Here is a 22,190-nt window from a genome sequence, read left to right as displayed (position 1 = left end):
CCCCTAAGCCATGACGACATGACTTACCTTTTTAGTAAAGATTAGTTTTACATATTATTTTATACTTATTTTCAAAAATCTATAATTATTCCAAGTAATACCTCAGTGGAGGATCTAAGAGTGTTGGAGGTTGGCACCCCTCCTATTTATTGGAAAATTTGTCATTTTCGTGTGTAAATTTGACAAAAAAATGTAAATAATTTCTTAGAACCCCCCTTTTATCTGCGGCACCTTGTGTTTTTATCTGTACCTTGGTTTAACCATTGATGTCACTAAGAATGGAATGTTGGTAGTTCTTCCAAGAACCGGTATGTAAATTGGAGTCACACTGGTGATTTATTTTTTGATAAGATCAACCATTATTCTGTCAATTCTTCCTTCATAAAAACAAGAACCAGTTTTACCAATTTTTCAGAAAGATAAAAATATTGTCACTGGAATGTTAAAAACTTGAAATTCTACACCTTCTAATTATAGGTTTGACACCTTTTAAAGTGAACACATTAAATTGTGCAGAATTTCCATGAAAGAAAAATGTTTAATTTTGCTCATGAGAAAAGAAGTCAGAGGGGCAATTACAAAATTTAATTGAAGTTTTGTGCAGTGTCTGGTACAATTAAAAATAGATTTAATATGATATAACTTTGTATCAGACATCATTCTGAAACTTACATAATTCTTATAAAATTGTGTGGAGACATCACCTTCTGACTTAACCATGAGCTATCCCACACTAAAACAAGGGAAATTTAACAATCATAAATAATGGAGATCTCTTCATATAAAATTGATAAAAAAAATTTCAAAATAAAAATGCACTGACTTTCCACTTAACTGATATAGGTATGAGTTTAATGGTAGACCTACAGGAAATAGTGAAGCTTGCAGAGCAGTTTACCTGGTTGGAGCCTTTCAAGTCATTGCACATACTTGAACACAGAATTTTGAGCCTGAACCTGGCAACAACATGCTTCAAAACAATATCTCAACAAAAATGTCAATAAGATCATAAATGGATCAGACGGCTCCCCCTTTTATGCTTGAAAAGTTTGGTTGATTATGTTAGATTGAATTAGAAATAAATTGAAGTCACTTTTTAGGCAAGTCAGCATAATCCAACTTTTCTTTGAATTTCTGAATCTGCTATTGTAACGGTACTGGTGTATCATATGTAAATATGCAGTCAATGTATTTTGACTTCTCAAATAGAAAGGTTTTAGTATAAATGCTTAAGTTGAGAGTTTAAATTAGTTAGAAAGATGTAAAATATGATGTTAGATGTACAGGATTGAAATTGACTGGACAAAGTTTTACTATCTCTTTTTACTAAATTCATACAACTTAAAGGTTGTGCTATTTTTTTTATAGCTAACTAATTCATCCAAAGAGGCTGTTTTAGAACTGAACCTATCTGGAGATCTATTTATATATATAGAATCTTTTTAATTAGTTCTTTTACACACATGATGTATAAGTTATCACCTTGCTGGCTGGCTTCATCAAAGAAAATAGATTTTAGTTCTGAATCATGTATAGTAAATTGAGGCCAATATGTAAAAATTCTTGGTTGAAATTTTTGATCAACTCTTTTCTCTTGGTTTTCAGGATGATTTTTTTTTCTATTTTAAGCACTGTAAACATTTTTTTACCTTCTTCATCATCATTCATGCACTAACTTTACTTTTAGCAGAAAGATTGATTGGTTGTGGTTTTGTGCATCCTATGACAGATATTTCATGCATTTGAGGACATTTATCAATTTAACAGACCTCACATTTTACTTATCAAACACACCAAACCAAACATGTGTAACAACAGATTTACCTGATATTAGCCAACACATTAAGGTTTAATGAAAAAAGAACATTTATGGTGAAAGGCAACAACTCCACCAGCGTATAACCACAATACAAAATAGTAAATACTTTTAGAGATCATCAAAAAGCCTCCCATAAGTGCAAATCTTTAAAATCTCTGAAAGGCCCATTATCCATTTTTTGTGAAAGTTCTTAATTTGTGGATATTAATTTTCGTGGGTTATGGAAGAAACACATGTTCGTGTATTCTTGAAGTTTCAAATAATGTGACTAAACAGCAACTAAAGAAATAACAGGTGTATTGTAGCCTGAAGCTGTTTATTGGAGGGTGGACATTGAATATTCAATGTTGACTCTGTTACATGTTACTGATATCAAGGAAAGCATATCTTATATGACTAAACTATTTTCTTTTACTATAGATACAAATGACCTAACAAAAATTTTTATGTCACGGGTCATGTTTTGTTAACTATTTAAAAATTATAAATTGATAAATTGATAACCTAGTATGATGTGTCAAGTGAATAAACCACAAACTATTTTGATCTATGAATAGACTTTAGAAACCAATATTGTCTGAGTTGAAATACTTCATTCATTATTTTGCAAATATTGATTTTCTATTACATCTTTTCTCATATTTTTTTTTTTTTTTGGGGGGGGGGGGGAGTGGGTGGATACTGTGTTTACATTTTATTTCTTTAAAGACATATTTTCAATTTTAATTTGGTCAAAGTTAAATTTTCTTAGAAATGTTGATGTTAATTATTTTTAACATAATTTTGGTCTATATATGTATTATGCCGTGACAAACTTAATTTAGAGGGGATTAAAAAATTCATTTGAACATTGAGACTGAAAAATAATGTAGCTGTGAAAAACAATGTGGTCATATATTTGTTTCCTGTATTTGAAAAAAATCTATGTTTATAATCAATGTTCCATAATCTGACTGGGTCATAATTCAGAACATGCCGACACACATTTTATATGGCTTAAGTGGGGGAGGCACATATATAATAGGATTTTAAAAAGTATTTGAGCTTCATTGAAATAATATAATTGACAAATTGAACTTTTAAGTGGTGGTCATGCAGGTAGCACATGGACACTGGGTCACCAGTGATTACTTTGGTTAGAGCCAGTATTTGTATGGTACATACAGGTTAGTTTATTTTTTTTTGAGCTAATTATTTGACCATTTTTTATATTATTAGGAACACAAAACTATAATATCTAGTCTAGATATTATACTTCCATTGTAGGTATTAAATCTTAAATTTCAAGCTGGTTTGTTTTCAATTTCTGGTTTCATCAGATTTCTTAAAAGAAGGAAAGGAATTTTCTAAATCTAATGATGAAATGCTATAGTTCATCTTTTTCAGTGTTCTTTCTATATAATGGGGGGATCTTTGATTGAGATAGGCATAAGCAAAATTGCTGAGCAGAGTGAGGTACAAAATATTCTGTCAGTGATAATTTTGCAGAAAAATTCTTTTCATGAAAACAGTAATTTTTTTTTCCATTATTTAATAATTATTTCTGCTCCATCCTATAATTCAGTGCTGTTATCAGCTGTCGTCATCATGAACTCATGGATCGCTACAATGTATCCATCTGTGCCATGAAAACTGATTTGTTCAAAGTGTCATAGTTTTCCTTTCCTCTTTCATCTACCCTGGACTTGACTTTTTATGAGCAACTCGATGGGTGATTCTAGAAAAGAGGAGGATGCTTACCATACCAGTGCACCTAGTCCATGCTTCCAGTTTTTAGTGGAGTCCGAGTTGCACATTTGCTTTTGTAACTTTGTTTGTATGATTTTAGTTACTTCATGTTCTTTGTTGTGTATGTCTGTTTCCCATGTCTGGTCTTTGTCCCTAGATTACATTCTTTTGATTACTGCTATAACCTTGGTTCTCTTGATTACTCTTTTAAATGTCTGACATAAATTTAAGTTGTACCAAGAAGATGACAACAAACTTGTTTGAAAGATCAACTTTTTTTTACTGTTGGTTTTACAGATTTTTTTCAGAAGTTATTTTGGCTTGTCAGTTGGCATAATTAAAAGAACTTTTGTAAAGATAACAATGAGTTTTTTGTATGACCTTCTATAATTTTAATCTTTTTATCAAAGTTTCCTGCAATGACTTTAGAAAGATAAAGTAGTAAAAAATCCTAATGATAATTTGGCTTTATTCATTTAAAGGAGTCAGCTGCTGTCAATTTAATTAAGGCCCCACCTTAAGCAGGTCGCCCTATAGTGATCAGTCCGTCCGCCCGTCCGTCTGTTTATAACAAATTTGTGTCCACTCTATATCTAGAGAACAGTTATGATTTCATACTTTATACTTAACATGTATATTAACCAACACCAGAGGGTGTGTCATAATATATGTACAACTTCCTAGGTCAAAGGTGAAGTTCAAAAACTTTGGTTTCAGTTGACAACCCCATGTCCTCTGGTAAAGATTGTGTCCGCTCTAAATCTTAAGAACTGTTATGATTTGAAGGATTATACTTGACATGTATATTAACCAACACCAGAGGGTGTGTCATAATGTATATGCAACTTCCTAGGTCAAAAGTCAAGGTCAAAAACTTTGGTTTTTGTTGACAACCCCATGTCCTGTGGTAAAGATCATGTCCACTCTCTATCTTGTGAACCGTTATGATTTCAAAGTTTATACTTGACATGTATATTAACCAACACCAGAGGGTATGTCATAATAACTTCAAATAATGCTTCATATCAGCTTATTTAACACATGTTATTGACAGCAGAGCCTACAGAGATGGCTCCCATCTCAATGATATTTAGTTTTTTGGCAGAAAATTTGACAGTTAGACCGAGGAACTGACCAATAAAATAAAGCATCTGACCATTTCCTCCATTTAGGACTGACTAGACATAAAAAAGGTTGACAATAAATCTGACCCCAGCATTGACTGTCACGTTTTTGTAATAAAATGTGAGACCTTGATTTACCATTTTTATCAACAGTAACAGTTCATTACTAGATTAACATTGTTGTGTTGCCAAGATGAAACATTACAAAAACAACAAAGAAATTATTTTAAAGTTTCAAGGGGACCTCAGTGTAAATGTGAATAGTTTTTTTTTTTCATGGTATAAAATTATATTTATCTTCCCACTACCTTAAAACTTGATAGATTTACACTGTACTGATAGGGGCAGTGATTGAAGGGTAATATTTTGTGATGAGCAGAACCATGAACAAATTAAGGTAAAATAATAGAAGGAATAGGAAACATAGAAAGAAGAAACTTGATGTTTCTCCAAACAACAAATTTACAAGTATGGTTCTATCTGAGTATCACATACCAGATATTGAATTTCAAGTAGCCTTGGTGTAATTGATAGATCATATTTCATTTGTTTCTTATGAAGTACATTTTGTATTTATAGGCACTCTCTCTGTAAAAAATATTCCAAGGTCTTTTTCATTTTGAGTAAAAGATTTTTTATGCAAAATATATGCTTGAAGCAGTATTTGTTTAGTTTTGCATGATTCTTAGCTTGAGCTGTACTAACAAAAATATTGTGCTATCACCATCATGTTTCCAAAAGAAAAGTTTCAAGAAGAAAGAAATGAACAAACTCTCCTGTCATTGTAATTTTTAAGTCTTTGGTGATACGACTTGGAGAGATGCATAACTTAGACCGGCTTAATGTCTGCTAAATCAACCAATCCTGAGTAAGTAATTATTTTCATGGGTATCAATTTTCATTATTTGTCAACATTTTGTTGTTTCAGAGAATGTTATTTTTGTTGATTTCATTAGACTATTATAGTTCTCATATGAAATTATATAATTCATTGGGAATTTGAATTTGTGGTTGACCGAACCATATAAACTACAAAAATTGTTTCCCATGAACAATAATACTTTCATGATCTATGAAGACATAATTAAACAGCTGGTAAATATTAAAGTAAATATAGTTATTTCCACAACCTTGTTTATGAAGTCCAAGATTCAAAAATGAATTTATACTCAAAGTTGTATAAATGAAGATGACTTTCTCAAAAAGTATAATTAATTTTGGATTTTAAAAAATAGTTAGCTTTCTCAAGAAGTCCAAAAGTGAATTTTTAATTCATTCATGACTATGTACATTTAGTTAGTTTGTTTGTTTGTTTGTTTGTTAAACCAATGCTTTGGGGGTTGGGTGGGGATATAAAGTGATTGTGATATCCTTTCATTACAGTTTCTCTACTACTATGAATCACAGCTACTTGATATTTCCCCAAGAGGCTTTATATAGCAATGCCATATGGAAGCAACATAAATCTGTTTGATGACTAATGCACTTCTTTTATTTGTTATGGTTACAGGGGGATTAGTTGGTTGATCTTTATAAAGTTTTATAGCTAGGTTTCAAACCATGTAAGGAAGGTTGATATTGATTTTGGGGGTTATAGCCCAACAGGTTTAGAATTAGGGGCCAAAAATGTTTAAAACAAGGATTTCAAAGAATTCAACTATAAAACTCCTGTAAAAGCATATGAATGTCAATGATATTGTTTCACAATATTTTATACCACAATGTGCAGACTTGGGTTGATTTTTGGGGTAAAGACTTGTCAGAAAAAAAGGGGCCAAAAAGGGGTTGACAGAAACATGCATTTTCCTGAAGTTAAGACAAGAACTTGAAAAGCCCTGACTGCATTTTTCAATAAGATTTCAGATATCTCTTACATTTTGTTTTGTTTTTTTTTGTTTTAGTTACAAGAGGTGAAAGGGGTCACACCCAAAAAAATCAACATTTTTAATTTTTGCGTCTGAATTCAAATTTTATACTATATCGTGTCCAAACCAGCTGTTGTGTTCATACTTTATTGTAAGTCCCTATGCTTAAGTGTGTCAAAAACTTATATTATTTCTGTACTTACCCAAATTGTTCATGGTTTGACCACTGTGGTTGTATCATGCTGTGCTCTGCAAAGCCCTTCATTTATTTTTTGTCATATGTTACATTATAACCTTTAAATGACCTGTCTCAAAATGGTTTCGTTTTAATGTAATGTTCCAAATTCTATCATGTTCTTGGTTTAGTCCTATAAATTATTCTTCATGCACCATAGATTGTACTATATTTACCATCTATATTTTGGTTTTTGATTTCATAGTTCAGATGGTACCACATAATCCTACTTTTACATGACTGCTTTTCAATCAATATACCTGGCCATGAAATTTAAAGGTATTTTAATAACTGTTCAAAAAGAAAATTTGAAGAGTAAACGTGACATTAATTCTAAACTTGTATTTTTAACCATTAACTTGAGTAATAAAGTTGAAGTTCATTTCTACCAAGAATGTTTGTATTTTGATCATTTTTTACTTAATTTGTAACAAGCTTTCTGATTGGTTGGTTCTCTTTGATCAAACCAGGTTATTTTGTGTAACCTGGTTTGGTACTGTGACGCCATTTACATCAATCACTCTGCACTTCAATATTAAAAATTTGTTTTGATTTCAGATCAGTGGTTTAGATTAGAATCCATAAGAAGTAAATTTATAAGTGTTTTTTTAAATTTTTGGACGAATTATTAAAAAATAACTGGTTTAGGCAGGTTTACACATGGCGATGCTATAAATGACTGTGGAGTGATTTTATATGATCTATTCAAATATTAGATGTTACCTAAGTACTTCTTCATCTAAGAATAGGGCAAAATATGTATAAGGTGTGGCACATTAAGGAAAAAAACACAGAGATTTTATTGCATAAACCAGGTATTTATACCTGATAACTTCCTGAAATAAGCCTGAAAGTCTTTGTAAAATTTGCCTTTTTGAGATATTGATAAGTCAAATGTAGTCGAAATGCACTGTGGAAAAATGGTGGGAAAATTTTTCAGCACTTTTTCCTTATATAAGCATTTAAAAAAAAATATCTATGTCACAGATGCTTCAGAAAAATTTAAATAGATTTTTAGTTGTTTTTCAAGAATATATTTGAGGCAAAAAAGACCAAATTGAGAAAAATTATGTGCCACCCATTGCCTGATTATTACACAGAATGGTACTCAAATGCTTTTAAAGTATACCTAGTACATTTTTTTTAGTTTTATGCTAATTATGGTGTCACCTCGTTCTTGTCTCCTTAATATGGATATCCTCATTCCAATAATAGTTTCCTTGCATTCACATTGATTGACTTTGTTAATCCATCTGATTACACAAATTAAGATCAGGGGGAACATTTTAATTAAAGTTCAGAAATGGAAGTCTTTTGTTTGAGCAATTTATGTGAAGTTTGAACTTATGAACTCCTACATTAAAGGAAAATATGCTTAATTCTAAACTATAAAGTAGTTTAAACGTTAGCATAATTTTTATTTTCATCTACAGTGAAATCTGTCCAAACCAAACCATGAATAAACTTATCCAGATCTCTTTTGAATTTTTATTTTCAATACATTTTGAACCTGTTTAAACCAAAAACCTTCTTAAACAGAGCCATTCTTTCCAAAGAGGTTCATTTTAGACAGATTTCACTGTACAGTTCTCAGTTGATCACTTCAATGTTAATAAAGTTAGAAAAAAATCTCAGTTTATCAAAGGTTTGTATTTGTTACACAATAAGGTGAATGAAAAAAAGAAAAAATTGAAAATTAGACAAACACAATACCCAATTTTTTATAAAATCCTTCAAAAAGTGTATGAGTAATCACAGTTTGAATGGACAGATGGCAGATTAACATAGTATGTTCATCAAAGATAAGTAATTAATTAATATGTCTTTGGTGGGGAAACATAATATCATTTTTGCCCTGTCCTGTTTCTGTTTTGTAAATACAACACCTCAGAAACTACTGCACAAAATTTCATGACACTTTGTAGATAGTTAAGACATAATATTTAGTTGTGCATATTAAATACCAGAAATTTATGATCCGATGAATTTGGTGAGAGTTATACCCCTTTTGAAGTACAAATGGGGGGAAGGGGAATACATTTTTATAGGCCAAACAAACTCTAATTATTAAATGGCTCAAATTCATATCTTGTCTTTTATCCTTGATCTTAAATGATATGAGAAATTGTAGTTGTACATTTGCTATCTCTGTTTCATCCTTTGTTTGATTCTTACTGAGAATAACATTTAATGGCACCAGAAAACAGACACCAAACTGTAACAAATTTACAATTTTAGAATTGTCGAGATTTATTATGAAAGAAAAATATTAGTGAAAAGTGACATGTTTTTCAGTCAGTCAGATGTGATAAATATGGATTTTTATTAACCTTATGTGCCCACTCAGTTATGATCTGTTTAATCATATACCTTAAGCAAACTTTTATTCTTGCCCTTTCTCATTTAATAATTTCATATGGTCTTGATGATCCTGTAGGTGACTTTGACAGGTTCAAGTTTTGTTAGTAATGATTTTTAGCTTATTTGTTGATTGTGAGCCAATAAACATTACTGTATTTTTTTCTCAGGAGTACAGAAAACTTGTTTTATGTCCTTATAGACTGGGAAGTCTTCAAAATTTTATTTTAGTTTATCAGCTTAATTATTCCACACTTCTAATAAAATCAACAAATTTTGATATCCATTAACCAAAGTAACAGCAAAAAACTGGAAGTTTTCCTTCTCTCATGTTTTGCTGTGTACTTATTTTCAGTATTTTTTACAACCAAGAAATTAAATTGTAAATAAAAATCATTTCTCATAGAATGAAACATCTATCATATTCAGGATATGTGAAAATAAATAATTATAACTATTTTTATTTGCCTGCTTTCAAAAAAATAATCCACCCAGAAAATTTGCTGTACCAGTGCTGACCATAATCTTCTATTTTGTTACCTCTGCGTAGGTGTTAGGTCTACACATGATGTGCTTACTTTTTATGTCCTGATAAAGTAGTGACATATTTTTAAATTTAAGAAGTTGCAACTTACAAGTCTGTGACTTGATCGTCATCAGAAACCCTCAGCTGATTTCAATGTGTACCTCTGTCCATAGGAAGATACCCATCAGAATCAGCTGTGGGTTTCCTATGATGTGACTTGATTAGCTAGTTCAATTTTTTTCAGCTCTAGTGATCTGTGAGTGTTGGGGAAATCAGAACACCATGTTTTAAGTGCTGTGATAGATTTGTACTGACTCTTTTCATCACTAGACAGAATGTCGTCCTCTACCCATAACAACTGTACTGATGTCATTATTATCGGTAAGTTTTTTTTTGTTATTTTCGCGATTTTGAGTTGTGTAACTTAAATTTCCTGATGCCCTGCTTATTCAGAATTTGTTTGTGCATTTTCTGATTTTGAGAAGTATGGCCTATTTCATTTTATGATTCTTAGGTATCTTAACTATCTTTGTAAGTATCATGCAAAATCTAAAAATTTGATACACCCCAAAAAAGGCTACATTTTTTTATTTTTGTAATTAAGTTGTTTCATGGGTCTATATTATGAAATGTGTAATTATTCATTCAAATCTGCCTGCTCTTAGGAGATAATCAACATTGGAAATCCAATAGATTCTATTGTATTTGAGTGTCATTTACAGAGTTATCTCCCATAATTTTGAAATCTACAGTGCATTCTATATAATTTTTATCTCTTAAGGACACAGGTAATATGCAAAACTGAACATTAATTTCTATTTATTATGGCAATTCAAAAAAAAAAATGTAGTCTTTTCACCCATGAATCACATTATGCATAATTCTTAGCTGGAGTAATACTTAAATACATGTAGTTGTATCACTGTGTTGTGAAAATTATTAGAAATGGATATGACCTTTTAAAAATGGTAATTTAGAATGGACTCAGTAGGGGAAAAAAAAACAAGACTTCCTTTACCCATGGAGAAATTGGCAAAATGTTTGATATGAATTTTAACCTGTTGAACTTAGCCATCTGCTATCATAATTAGCCATTATCTGCAGTCATAAGAATTTGTAACCGACACCAGGGTTTTTTTTGTCATTTTTTAAATTTTAACCCTTTTAGTGTTAATGCATATATTGAAGATATTTATGTGCCAAGGAATACATGACATAGAAAAAGATTTGGCTGTGTTGAAAACTACTGGTAATTCTTGAATTATTGTTTGAATTTCCTTCTTGTTAGTTACCATTTAGTATATCTTTTGTAAATATTTCTGAGTTTACTAATAACCTGGAATGATTGCCTTTGGAATACATTTAAAATAAAACCTGTCTTCGTAGACCAACCTTTCTGCTAGGCAAGAGGATTTTATAATATGGAGTCTCTCATTAGAGGTTGACCTCTTTAGCTCACCTGGCCAAAGGCCAGGTGAGCTATTGCCATCACTTGGCTTCTATCATCGTCATCGTTAACAATTTTTTCAAAACTCTTCTCCTCTGACACCACTTGACCAATTAGAACCAAACTTGGTATGAATGTTCCTTGGGGTATCCTGCATAGAACGGATGTGGGGATTTTTGATCTGTCAAAAAACATGGCTGCCATTACTAAAAATAGAACAATGGGGTCAGACTGCAGATTTTTGCATAATCTCCAAATCTGTTAGGTTTAGCCAATAGCTTTCAATTGCTGAAATGATCCTTATTACAAGGCTTACTAAAGTGTCCAATGAATTAAATGGAGTCAAAATTGTCTGACAACTCCTTGTTAGAGTTATTGCCCTTAAAAGACAAAAATTTAACTAGGTGAGCGATTCAGGCTCCTGGGAGACTCTTGTTATCTGTTCTTCATGGTCAGAGTTTTGACCTGAAAAATATTTCTGAGAACCTTAGAAAAAATGGTTTTGGCCAACAGACATGATTTTTCTTTCCTCTGTGTATTTTATTTGTATTGATTCTTTTGTGATTACATGTATAGGCTTACACTCTGTTAGATAATGTATTGGAATTGGAGGAGTAGAATATCTTAGAAATCTTAGACAAAGTTTGAGAAAGGATTTCTTGTACAATTGCTTGTAACTACTTAAATAATAATAATAATAAAATCTTTATTTCAAGAGGGTTACACAGTTAGTTTACAAGCTAATCTTCCCTGAGGCCCTCACACACAAAAACTATATCTACTAGAAATTAAAAATAAACAACACAGCACAAAAACAAAAGCTGATTTGACAATACCAAATCACTTTAAACAATACAATATAGAACATTAAAAAAACAGTGTAAGCAGCAACAATTTTCTCTTTTAAGATACTCTATTCAAAAGTGTTAAGGTACTTCTTTATATTGATTTTGAATGAGTTTTCAGTGGCTTGATTACGTAAATGTTTGGCTAATTTATTCCACAAGGCAGACCTAGAATATATGAATGAATGTCTGAAAAGTTCAGTTTTAATTTTTTGAATTACCAATTTTCCTTGTTCAGCATTTCTTAGTGAATAAGGTTTGTTTCTTGAAACATAGTTAAACTTTTCTGATATGTAACTTGGTGCATCCCCATGGAGAGATTTATAGATTAATAGGTATTTGTGATATTTAATCCTTGTTTCTACCTTCTTGATTCCTAATTGTTTGAACAAGGGTTCTGATGGAGAAAAAGGTTCAGCATCTAGAATGAGATGGATAGCCCCTTTTTGGAGTTTAAGAATTTTGTCTAATCCTTCAGAGCCACAGCCACTCCATACAATACAACCGTAGTCAATAAGTGGAAGAATGTACCCATTATAGAAAATTTTTCTCATTTCAATATTCAGATATTTCTTAATCTTTGCTAGGAGATACAATCTTGATGAAATATTAGAGCATATATGATCAACATGATATGACTACTGGCCATTTTATGTAGATAAATATGATGAATTGTGTTTCTAGGTTCTACTAATACAATGATTAATAATCTAGTTGGCAATACTACTTAATATTAAAGTTCAAAAATTCAGATATGCAGGGGGCAACACTCCTAAGTGTACAGTTTCCTTTTTCTTTATCTAATTTAGGTATGATATTTCAAGGTGAAAATGATGTAGTTAATTAAAAAACACTTAAATTTATTTCTTTTGAATTTAGAAATGGCACTGATAGTTTTTTATAATTGATTGAAACATTTTTTCATGATACTTTTTCTTTTGTGCATTTTCAGGTATTTTAAGAAATTGTCCTTTTTACAGGAAATGGGCCTTCAGGAATATGTCTATCCTATTTCCTCTCAGGAAATCGTCCATACTACAATGGTGGATCTCATTCCAATGTTTACCTGAACCAGAAATTAGAGAAAATGGATAAAAAGAAATCTTTAGTGGAGGAGGTAAAATATGTCACTGTATTTCTATAATAAAGTTGCAGTGTTCTCCTTATTGTGCATTTTTCAGGTGAAATTTAAGGAAAGGTGTGCCATGGGATTTCTTTTGTGAGTACGAAATCTTTACTATTCACAAAGTCTACCCCAAAAAATTTCTTATGTTTAGGTTTAGGTATGGTGTGTACAACATTCATGCCCATGGTTTAGGTATGGTGTTTATAACATTCATGCCTGAGGTTTAGGTTTTTGTTGATGACTTTAATGTAAGTGGAGTTATATTATAACCCACATGTTTATTTACAACCAGACCAAGTTAACCAACACCTTGTCAGTTAAGGTTAAAATTAAATCTTCTAAAGTAGATACTTTGGAATGCATGGTGTAACCAGTCTGTTTGTCAGAATTTAGTCACATAATTATATCTGCTCCCAGTGGATGGACTGATTTAAAATTTGATGTATAGAATTATATAACTAGGGAATATGTCATAAGCTATTTTGGTAGCTGTCTGATGTCAACTTCCAGTCATTATAATATACCATCTGGCCAACAGACATGTCAGTCAGAAAGTTTTTGACTGCTTCTAAAGGAGAAAAAGGTTGAATTTCAGTCTTGTTCAGACAAGTTGGATATCTATTCTGTAAAGACTGAGTTACTTCTTATACCATTTAGGGTATGCCTAGCATGACAGAGAGTGTAACTTCATTTTTTTCTAGTTTTGTAATATTAAGCAGCACCAATTTGATTTGTAATGGTATTCTAGTTAATTAAAAAGGTTAAACATATGATTATGTATTAAGTTTCATGACCATGATGTTTTAATTAATTTTTATTGAATAATTATACATCACAAACTGAAATCAGAGTTGTGTTTTAAGAATTCAGCTTCTCTTAGAACTACATTTCCCATGTCCCTAGTTTTAAGATTTTTGAAAACATTTACTAAATGTATACAAAGTTTACAAAGACATGTAATAAACAGAAAAGGATATTATTTATATTATTAAAACCTTTGTTTCTACCAGGATGTGTGTAAAACCTTTTATACCATATTGACCTACTGTACTTAGAAACATTACTTCAATTAGACTGGTCTAAAAATCAGTTATGAATAACTCATGGCATGAAAATTAAAACTTATAGTGATGTGAAAAAGCATAATTTAGTTGAAGATCTAGCAGAATATTTAACTTTATATCTTAAACTTTTATAATTTCATTGATTTGACTTTCTATAATTAATAAGTTTTTGATATATTTTTTAACACATTGAAGCACATGAAACTTGTAGCATCTGAATGTTTGATGCCCTCTGACGCATACTGACCTTAAAACCCTCCGACAAATGCAACCTTTAAAACTCATTAAAACCCTCTGACAAATGCAACCCTTAAAACCCTCTGATACATGCAGCCCTTAAAATCCTCTGACACATTCAAGACCCTTAAAATCCTCCGACACATTCAAGTCCCTTAAAACCCTTTGGTAAATGCAACCCTTAAAATCCTCTGACACATTCAAGTCCTTTAAAACTCTTTGGTAAATGCAACCCTTAAAATCCTTTGACACATTTAAGACCCCAAAAATCCTCTGACACATGCAACGCTTTAAATTCTCTGTTACATGCAACCCTTAAAATCCTCTGACACATTCTAGACCCTTAAAATCCTCTGACTCATTCAAGACTCTTAAAATTATCTGACACATGCAACCCTTTAAACCCTCTGTTACATGCAGGCCATATTATGACACATGCAACCCTTTAAACCCTCTGTTACATGCACACCATATTTTGACACATTCTAGACCCTTATATTGACAAACACTAAATGCACAATGCACATGTTTATTGTGTGATTAATTGTAACTGAGCTTCAATTGAAGTTATTTTATGATTGTTGTAATTTTAAATGGACATTCTTTATGATCCATTCATTTCATTTTCAGTGAACTAGCAATTTTCCAACTCTTTGCTGATATTTACATAAGAGAATTCAACATTTTTTATTTGACCTTTATGCACTGCCTGTAATTATTACATCAATTATGACTAACTGGTAGTAGAGTGTTTGAAAATGTAGGTCCATTTTGAAAGTCAATTACTGTGAAACAGTCGATGGTTTGTCATTTTTGAAGTAATTGCATTAACAGTAATAAATAGTATAATACAATACTATAAATATCTATATCTTGCTCATGTGATATTTCCTGATCCCCTAAATGCAAGATTGCATAGTAAAATCTACTAACCATTGAGGGGGAAACTAGTGTTTCTAATTATAGCCTAACAGTAAATTTTCTGTAACCCTTTTAAAGAATATATATATCCTTTAAAAATTAAATGTAGACCAAATTACAGGTACTTGAAATTAGAGTATAAAAATAATGTATATATCATATCAATTACCACAGTTTTTGGTAGCGTCACCGATGGTGAAGAAAACTGTGTTACCCACCTGCATGCCCTCAGGTATATTATTACTTCTTTCAGTTAAACAAACTGTCAGGTCACATGCAAACTACCGATATTTTTAGTGTTAATATAATTTTTTGTTGAACCAATTTTACCTACCATTCATTTCAAGCCTTCAAATTTAAGTGTAGAAATCTAAATGTATGAAATCCAATCACTGTCAAGTACATTCCAAGGATGTAGACTTATATGTTGTTCAGATTGTCTTATTTTGACTTTACTTTGTTTCAAGTAGATGGTACATTGAAATCACCTTGTCTGCCCCTCATTCCATATGTCTTTCTGTCTGTCTGTCTCTTCAGATTTAGTGCCAATGGATTTCAGATGTTGTGTTATATAGATGGGGCATACATTCTAAGTGATTTTTGTTTCAGTCCAATAACAACTTCCTGTTTTGTCTGACATTGCCATATTTCACTTCAAGGAATGATAGAGAAAATTTTCTTCTCATAGATGTCAGCTACTGGATAAATTGATTTCAACTTTGGTATGTGGTAAATGGGCCATATGCTGTTAGTGATTTGGTTTGCTGTCTCATATTAACGGCTTGTTTTATTAGATTATTTTAGGGTATAGCTTTGTACACCTGTCCACACAGTGTAGACTAGTCTTAAATGTTTTTGGAGGATATGATTAGATTTTGTAGAATGTTTGTCTTTGTAAAAGGAGGATCTTTTCATAATTGATTATTTTCAATTTCTTCTTTTTTGAGGTAAAAAAAATGGTTGAAATCCATTTTGTTATCTTTAGTACATAATGTTTATTATACCGGTAGTTGTATCTTTGATTATGTTTGACTGTAACAGTGCTTTTGAAAATCTACGCTGGATGGATTGTTGTTATAATTGTGTTAAATTCTTGTTTATGTAAAACTTTCTTTATTATAAAATTTACATCTAGAGTACAACATCAAATTAAAATGATTTATATAAAATGTAATAAAATATATTGTAAATATTTAAATACACTTTCAGTTATTAAAGTTTAGAAATTTGAGGGCCAGAAAGCGGCAAGAAATTAGTATTTTTCTTGAGGTACAGACAATAAATTGAGTAAAAGTGTATAAATCTCTTAGAATTACACCACAAGACCATACCAACTTAGAATTCAGGGTTTATAACTTGAACTGTGTTGCAATGAGAGGCCAAAAAGGAACCACTTCGATTTTGGACAAAATATTATCCTGTGTCAAAAATTTAATTACGATCTAATTTCAGAACTGTATAGAGGTCCATTTGTGTGTTATATCAGAACTGTATTAATTTTGAATTATGTATCCATGCTTGCCCCAACTGTTCAAAGGTCCATTTCTGTGGTTATATCAAGCTGTTCCTGGTGAAGCATTTCATTAACATAAGATTGGTTTGAGATCAAACTGAAAAAGATAATACTTAACTGGGACAGTTTGATGGTGTTACCAGTCAATGTCTGGGACCTATTTAAATATTAATTCTCTATTTGTTGACCTGTATTATATTTCTTAAGTAAGTTCTAGATGTGCTATTTTAAGATAGATAAGATCTACCTAAAATCATAACTCTTCAATTTGAAGGGTCATTGACAAGAATAATCAATGCTTTTTATAACTGTATTGTCAGTTTTGAATGACCATGTAAAATGATAACCTATAATTTAAATCAGTCAGTAAATGTAAGTCAACCCACAAAAAGAGCATATTGAGAAATTGACAATTCATAACTCATACTTGGAATTATTTACCTTAAGGTTTGACATCATTGAGCACATGAAATTTTGAACAAATAATGCTGTATGATTTCCATACAAATGTATATAACAACTTTTGAAAAATGAATTAAATGCTTGATTAACCTTATGAGCATTGACCTCTGCTTAGCAAAATCTATATTCTGTTACAATAAATGTTTTAATGAAGTAGTAAGAGGTTATATATGATTGCTTGACAGAAGAAAGGATTCTGGATTTGAAGTACTTTAACTTTAATGTTTTGGCCTCACTAAGTTTTTAAGTGAGCAAGGCTTGCTCTTAAATGAAAAGAAATTTGTCTAAAAAAAGTTCCTATCAAGTTAAACATTGCATATATATCAGTTGAAGATTTGAAATGTAGTCAAAACACCTGCTAGACAAAAAGTTTGAAAGATCAGAACTCCTGGGACATTATCAACAAAACTTCTGGTTGTGGCAAAGCAAGGCATTCTTCACTGAACTCGAAACTGTTTGACAGATAAAATTACAAATTTCCTGCAGATGAAATTATCCTATATCAAATTTAACAAATTTACAATGGTAAATGACATGAAGGTATCCTACTAAATACTTCACTTGGACTTAAGACAAATGCCTTTCTCACTTTTACTTGGTTCTGAGGCCTTCCCTTTCCTCTTCTGAGGGTGCCTCTTACCCATTTTTATTGACTAATTGATGCAATAAAAACAAAAAGCACCTCCTCATAACTTTTTCTTTCTGTGATCAAGGTAAAAATTGCACTCATCACTCATTTGAGGCAATAAAATGCCTCTCTTCCTCTTCTGTTCTCATGAAAAATAGCCTGAGAACCAACAAAATTACTTTCATTGGCCTAACTGACATTTTTGTGTAAAAACTGATGGCAGTGTTAATTTCTTATTTTAGGACCTTGAGTTCCTCTCTGATAGTTTAGAAGGAAGATCGTCTAACCCAATCGCTCTATTGTTTGACAGCTTATGTAGACCTGATGCTGACATGGGTATTAATAACCCATCCCTGTTGTCATGGAAACATGAACCTAAACACAGTATCAACCATATAGTGCTTGGAAAGGGAAAACCTGGAGGAGCATGGCAGGTAGGTCTTCATAAGTGTAAGAAATTGCTTTGTTGTGCATGTAACATTTGCTAAATTTTGCTGAATTTCAAACATTGAAATAGTATGAAAATTCACTTAAATATCTGTAATTTCACCAAATTTTATGGAGTTTTACTAATTGTCACCACATTACGCTTAACTTTTACAAATTTGACTAAATGTTGCTTAATTTTGTTTTAATTTTGCACACTGTTACATGTCTATATAGAAATGTCACTTTTTTTTTTGTGATGAACTTTTATACCGGTAGTTGTTACAAAGAGTCAATTATGTCTGATAACTTTGAGTTTTATTCATGCTCAAATTGGACATCAACTGTATGACAAATATGTTACAAAAATTAGTCATGAAAATATTCTGAGTTCAATAGTTTTCTGCCATGTTAGGCAAGTGATTAGATATGCGATTTTAAAACACCTATGATAGTTTTCCTGCCGTATGATACTGTTGACAAAATCCATGAAAATTAATACTGTATGTTAATGGTAATTTCTAGTTTTCTGCAATTTTCATGAAAGAAACCCAGATTATTGAAAGTTCAATATTCAAATTTATTGAAAGGGTTGGTACTGATGGTCTTAGCACCTATAACCACATCAGACAAAGTCTCTTCTCAAAGGAGCATGTCAAATAAACTCTCATTGGATTTTTCATAAAGATAAATTATAAGGGACAAGACAAAATAAGTCTTGGAAAGGCCCTATCTACCCTACTCTTTATGTACTGAAAACATTAATATCAGATGATTGATCCTGCTGTCAGTGTTAATTTGAGATATAATTGAAGGTAACCCAATCATTGTTATGATAATGATATGAAGTACTGGATTAGATTTCTAATTACATGTACAAGTGGAATGTCATAGTGACATCGGTTTTGATTGATGACATTTATTTTTAGTTGAATTTAAATTTATTCCTCCTATCAACCAAACATAAAAGAAGGTCAGTCATAATCAAAATACATTTAATCTAGATCGTGAAGGGTTGCATTACTAAAGAATGATAAGTAAACAAGTGGCAGATCCAGAGTCAAGGTTAGGGCCGATTTTTCTCTCAAAAAGAATTAAAAAAAAAACAACAAAAACCAGATTTACTTATAATGTATCTGATGAAACGAATCAAAGGGGATTCTATTTTGTCATTTTGCACAAGATTTTTCCATCAAAGAGAGGGTGGTGTGGTTCTAACCCTTGAAACACCCCACTCCTGAGTAGGATGGATTACAACACTAGTAACAACCTACTTCTTGATCCACCACTGCCCATTATAACTATATGTATCTTTTTTTTTCTCTCCAGAAGATGGATGGTAATTTACAGACACTGAGCCTGGCCAACTGGATGGAGTTACCATCTCTGCCATTCAAAGACTGGATTATTAACCATCAAATGTAAGAATATTATACATTCAGAGATTATTGCTATGTTTTCATTATTGGGGAAAACTTCAACTGATAAAAATTACAATTTCTGAAATATTTGACCAAAGTGATGTAAACAGGCAAATATTGTTCACATGAAATTCATGTGAATCAAGCTTCATGTGAAATTTGTCTGAACTTCACATGAAATGAACATAATTTTTACATAAATTTGACATGAATTTATGTGAAAAGTTCCATGAATTTCACATGAAGACTCAATTATCCAAATTTTATGTGAATTCTGTGCATATTTTTGTTGCTCATGCTAAATAACCTGTCTAAACCACACACTTGAATAATCTAAAAACCTGTCTAAAGAAAACACTGAATAATAAAAAAAACTGTTTACACCAGAAGCTTTTTAACAGTCCCTTTATATCAGTTCAATTATAATGTGATTTTAGGCTATGCCTATGATGGACAGACCTCATTCTTTGTTTACGGTGCACCGCCATGTTGCTAAGTCACATTCGATGAGGAGAATATGTGAGACTTTCTTCTTGGAAATCTTAATACATTTCTACACAGCCATTATTTCTAAATAATTATTAAATAAATAAATATTAAATATGCACTCTGCACTTGCACAATCATCTACAATTTTCTTCATAGTTCTGGTCTAACATTCTATGTATATGGGATGGTCACTGATGCTCCACCCCTTTAACTGGATACCTGTCTGGACCGAACCAATTCTAAAAAGAGGTTCAGTTTAGACAAGGTTCACTGTTTTATATGTTTTATATAACTCTTGAAAGATTTTGCAGTAGTTTTAATTGTTAGGGTCAATTTAAGTGCTTTAAATAGATAAATTAATTGGAATAACTCAAAATGCCTTGAAATTGTTATTTTCCAACCAAGTTTGTATGATATACATGTCCTCATGCAAGTTGGAAAGAGATACATGTATTTGAAAGTCTATTATGTCCGTATCTTCTTCAGAATAAAATTTGACTTTTTAACGTACAAACAAAATCAAATCTCATTTTAAATTTTATTTCTTGCTTCCTAATTTTCACAGCAAAAATTTCACTTTTTTTGTACATTGATAGGATTTTAAAACATATTCTACAACATGTATTACATTAAGTAGACCAAGTAACTAAGTTAAATATTATTTCTTCTTATATTATTTAGACATGTATTGCATGTTTGACCATAATTTCTTTTAACTCAAGGCCTTTAAATGGATTGCCCATTGTTTAGTCAGTAGCCTGGGTTGTGTCAGAGGTCAATATTTTGGTTTTGTTGTGACATTTATATAACTTTGGGTTGCAGATTTATAATTGTCCATTTCCTGGTTCACAGGTACAAGTCTCTGCAAGAATCAGGCTATAGTATTTGTTTCATTATGCAGTTGTATTTAGTATCAGTCTATGCAATAATCAGGCAGTAATTTGGGAAAGGTATATTAAGAGCCAGTATTCCATAATCTGGCAATTGTGCAACATAGTTTTTTAAATTTCAACACTTTATTTTTTTCAGTTTTAGCTATTAGTAATGAAGGAATATTTGGATTTCAAAAGAAAATGAAACACAAAAATTGGGGGCTGATAACACAGTCCAAAACAGTCATTAACCAAGATTTTGAAAAGGGAAATTTGCATGATATTACTGGTCATGTTAAACTAAGAAACTTGGTAATTCACAATTTAAAACAGTTTATAACAAATTGTTGGTCCATCCTGTGCAACAACCTGCCAGTGAAAAAGAACTTTTAACATTAATATTTGGATTTGTTTGTAGAGTTTAAATTACAGTCATTTCTGGTTCAAGATATCACAGTAAATGTACAAGTTATGTCATATTGTTGGGATTTTGACATTTATCTTCATTTTAGATGATTTTACTGACTCCCTTATATTTAATTGGTTTCACTTTTTCAGCATTTTTACCTAACATTTATAATTGTTACTTCTTCACAAATTGACTTAATAAATTAATACAACTATAAATCCTAAACCTTTCATTGTCCTGGCTTAGATACAATACAAATAAACAGACTTCAACAGGATTATCTATATAATACTCTGATTAATATTACATGTAGTAACCATGACTGTGATTTATTTATTATTTTTTTTTTATATATGTATTACATGTATAACCCATTTTGTTAAGAAAAATTAAACTGAAAATATTTTTTTAAAGATTTATTGGAGCTATAAAGTAATTTTTAAATCATTCTGCTACAAAAAGCACCAAATCCTGTAAATTTGTATTTTTAATTGGGCTTACGAACATTTAAAGTAAGAGTTCAACAGTCATTACAAAGAAATGAAGATGGTTATTTGTTTTATTTTATTTACTTCATTTGTGTGTTGCAACTTGACATCTGCTAATAGATAAATTGAGACCATGGACCTTAATGGTCTATTTCACAAAAATTCATTGGTGTGAAGCTTATTATAA

General features: G+C 31.0%; 1 protein-coding gene across 5 annotated transcripts in view; it reads left to right on the top strand.

The window, feature by feature from the left end:
* The window catches only part of LOC148618041 (oxidative stress-induced growth inhibitor 1-like), a 34,987-nt gene that overhangs the window by 6,464 nt on the left and 6,333 nt on the right, over positions 1-22,190 (top strand). For 3 of the 5 annotated variants that reach the window (XM_088585869.1, XM_088585870.1, XM_088585871.1), the window contains 4 exons: positions 9,900-10,036; positions 12,928-13,064; positions 18,141-18,332; positions 19,654-19,745. In XM_088585869.1, the coding sequence (XP_088441995.1) occupies positions 9,991-10,036; positions 12,928-13,064; positions 18,141-18,332; positions 19,654-19,745 (467 nt within the window). In that variant the 5' untranslated portion in view covers positions 9,900-9,990. Of the gene's footprint in view, positions 1-2,773; positions 2,986-9,899; positions 10,037-12,899; positions 13,065-18,140; positions 18,333-19,653; positions 19,746-22,190 lie in introns of those variants that run through there. The other 2 variants (XM_088585868.1, XM_088585872.1) reach the window with 2 other exon arrangements.

Source organism: Perna viridis, chromosome 5 (assembly GCF_037379345.1).
Source record: "Perna viridis isolate PV_CMFRI_1.1 ecotype Kerala chromosome 5, ASM3737934v1, whole genome shotgun sequence".
Taxonomy (NCBI): domain Eukaryota; kingdom Metazoa; phylum Mollusca; class Bivalvia; order Mytilida; family Mytilidae; genus Perna; species Perna viridis.
The sequence above is the reverse complement of the archived record's forward strand: the minus strand, read 5'-3'. Positions and strand labels throughout refer to the sequence as shown.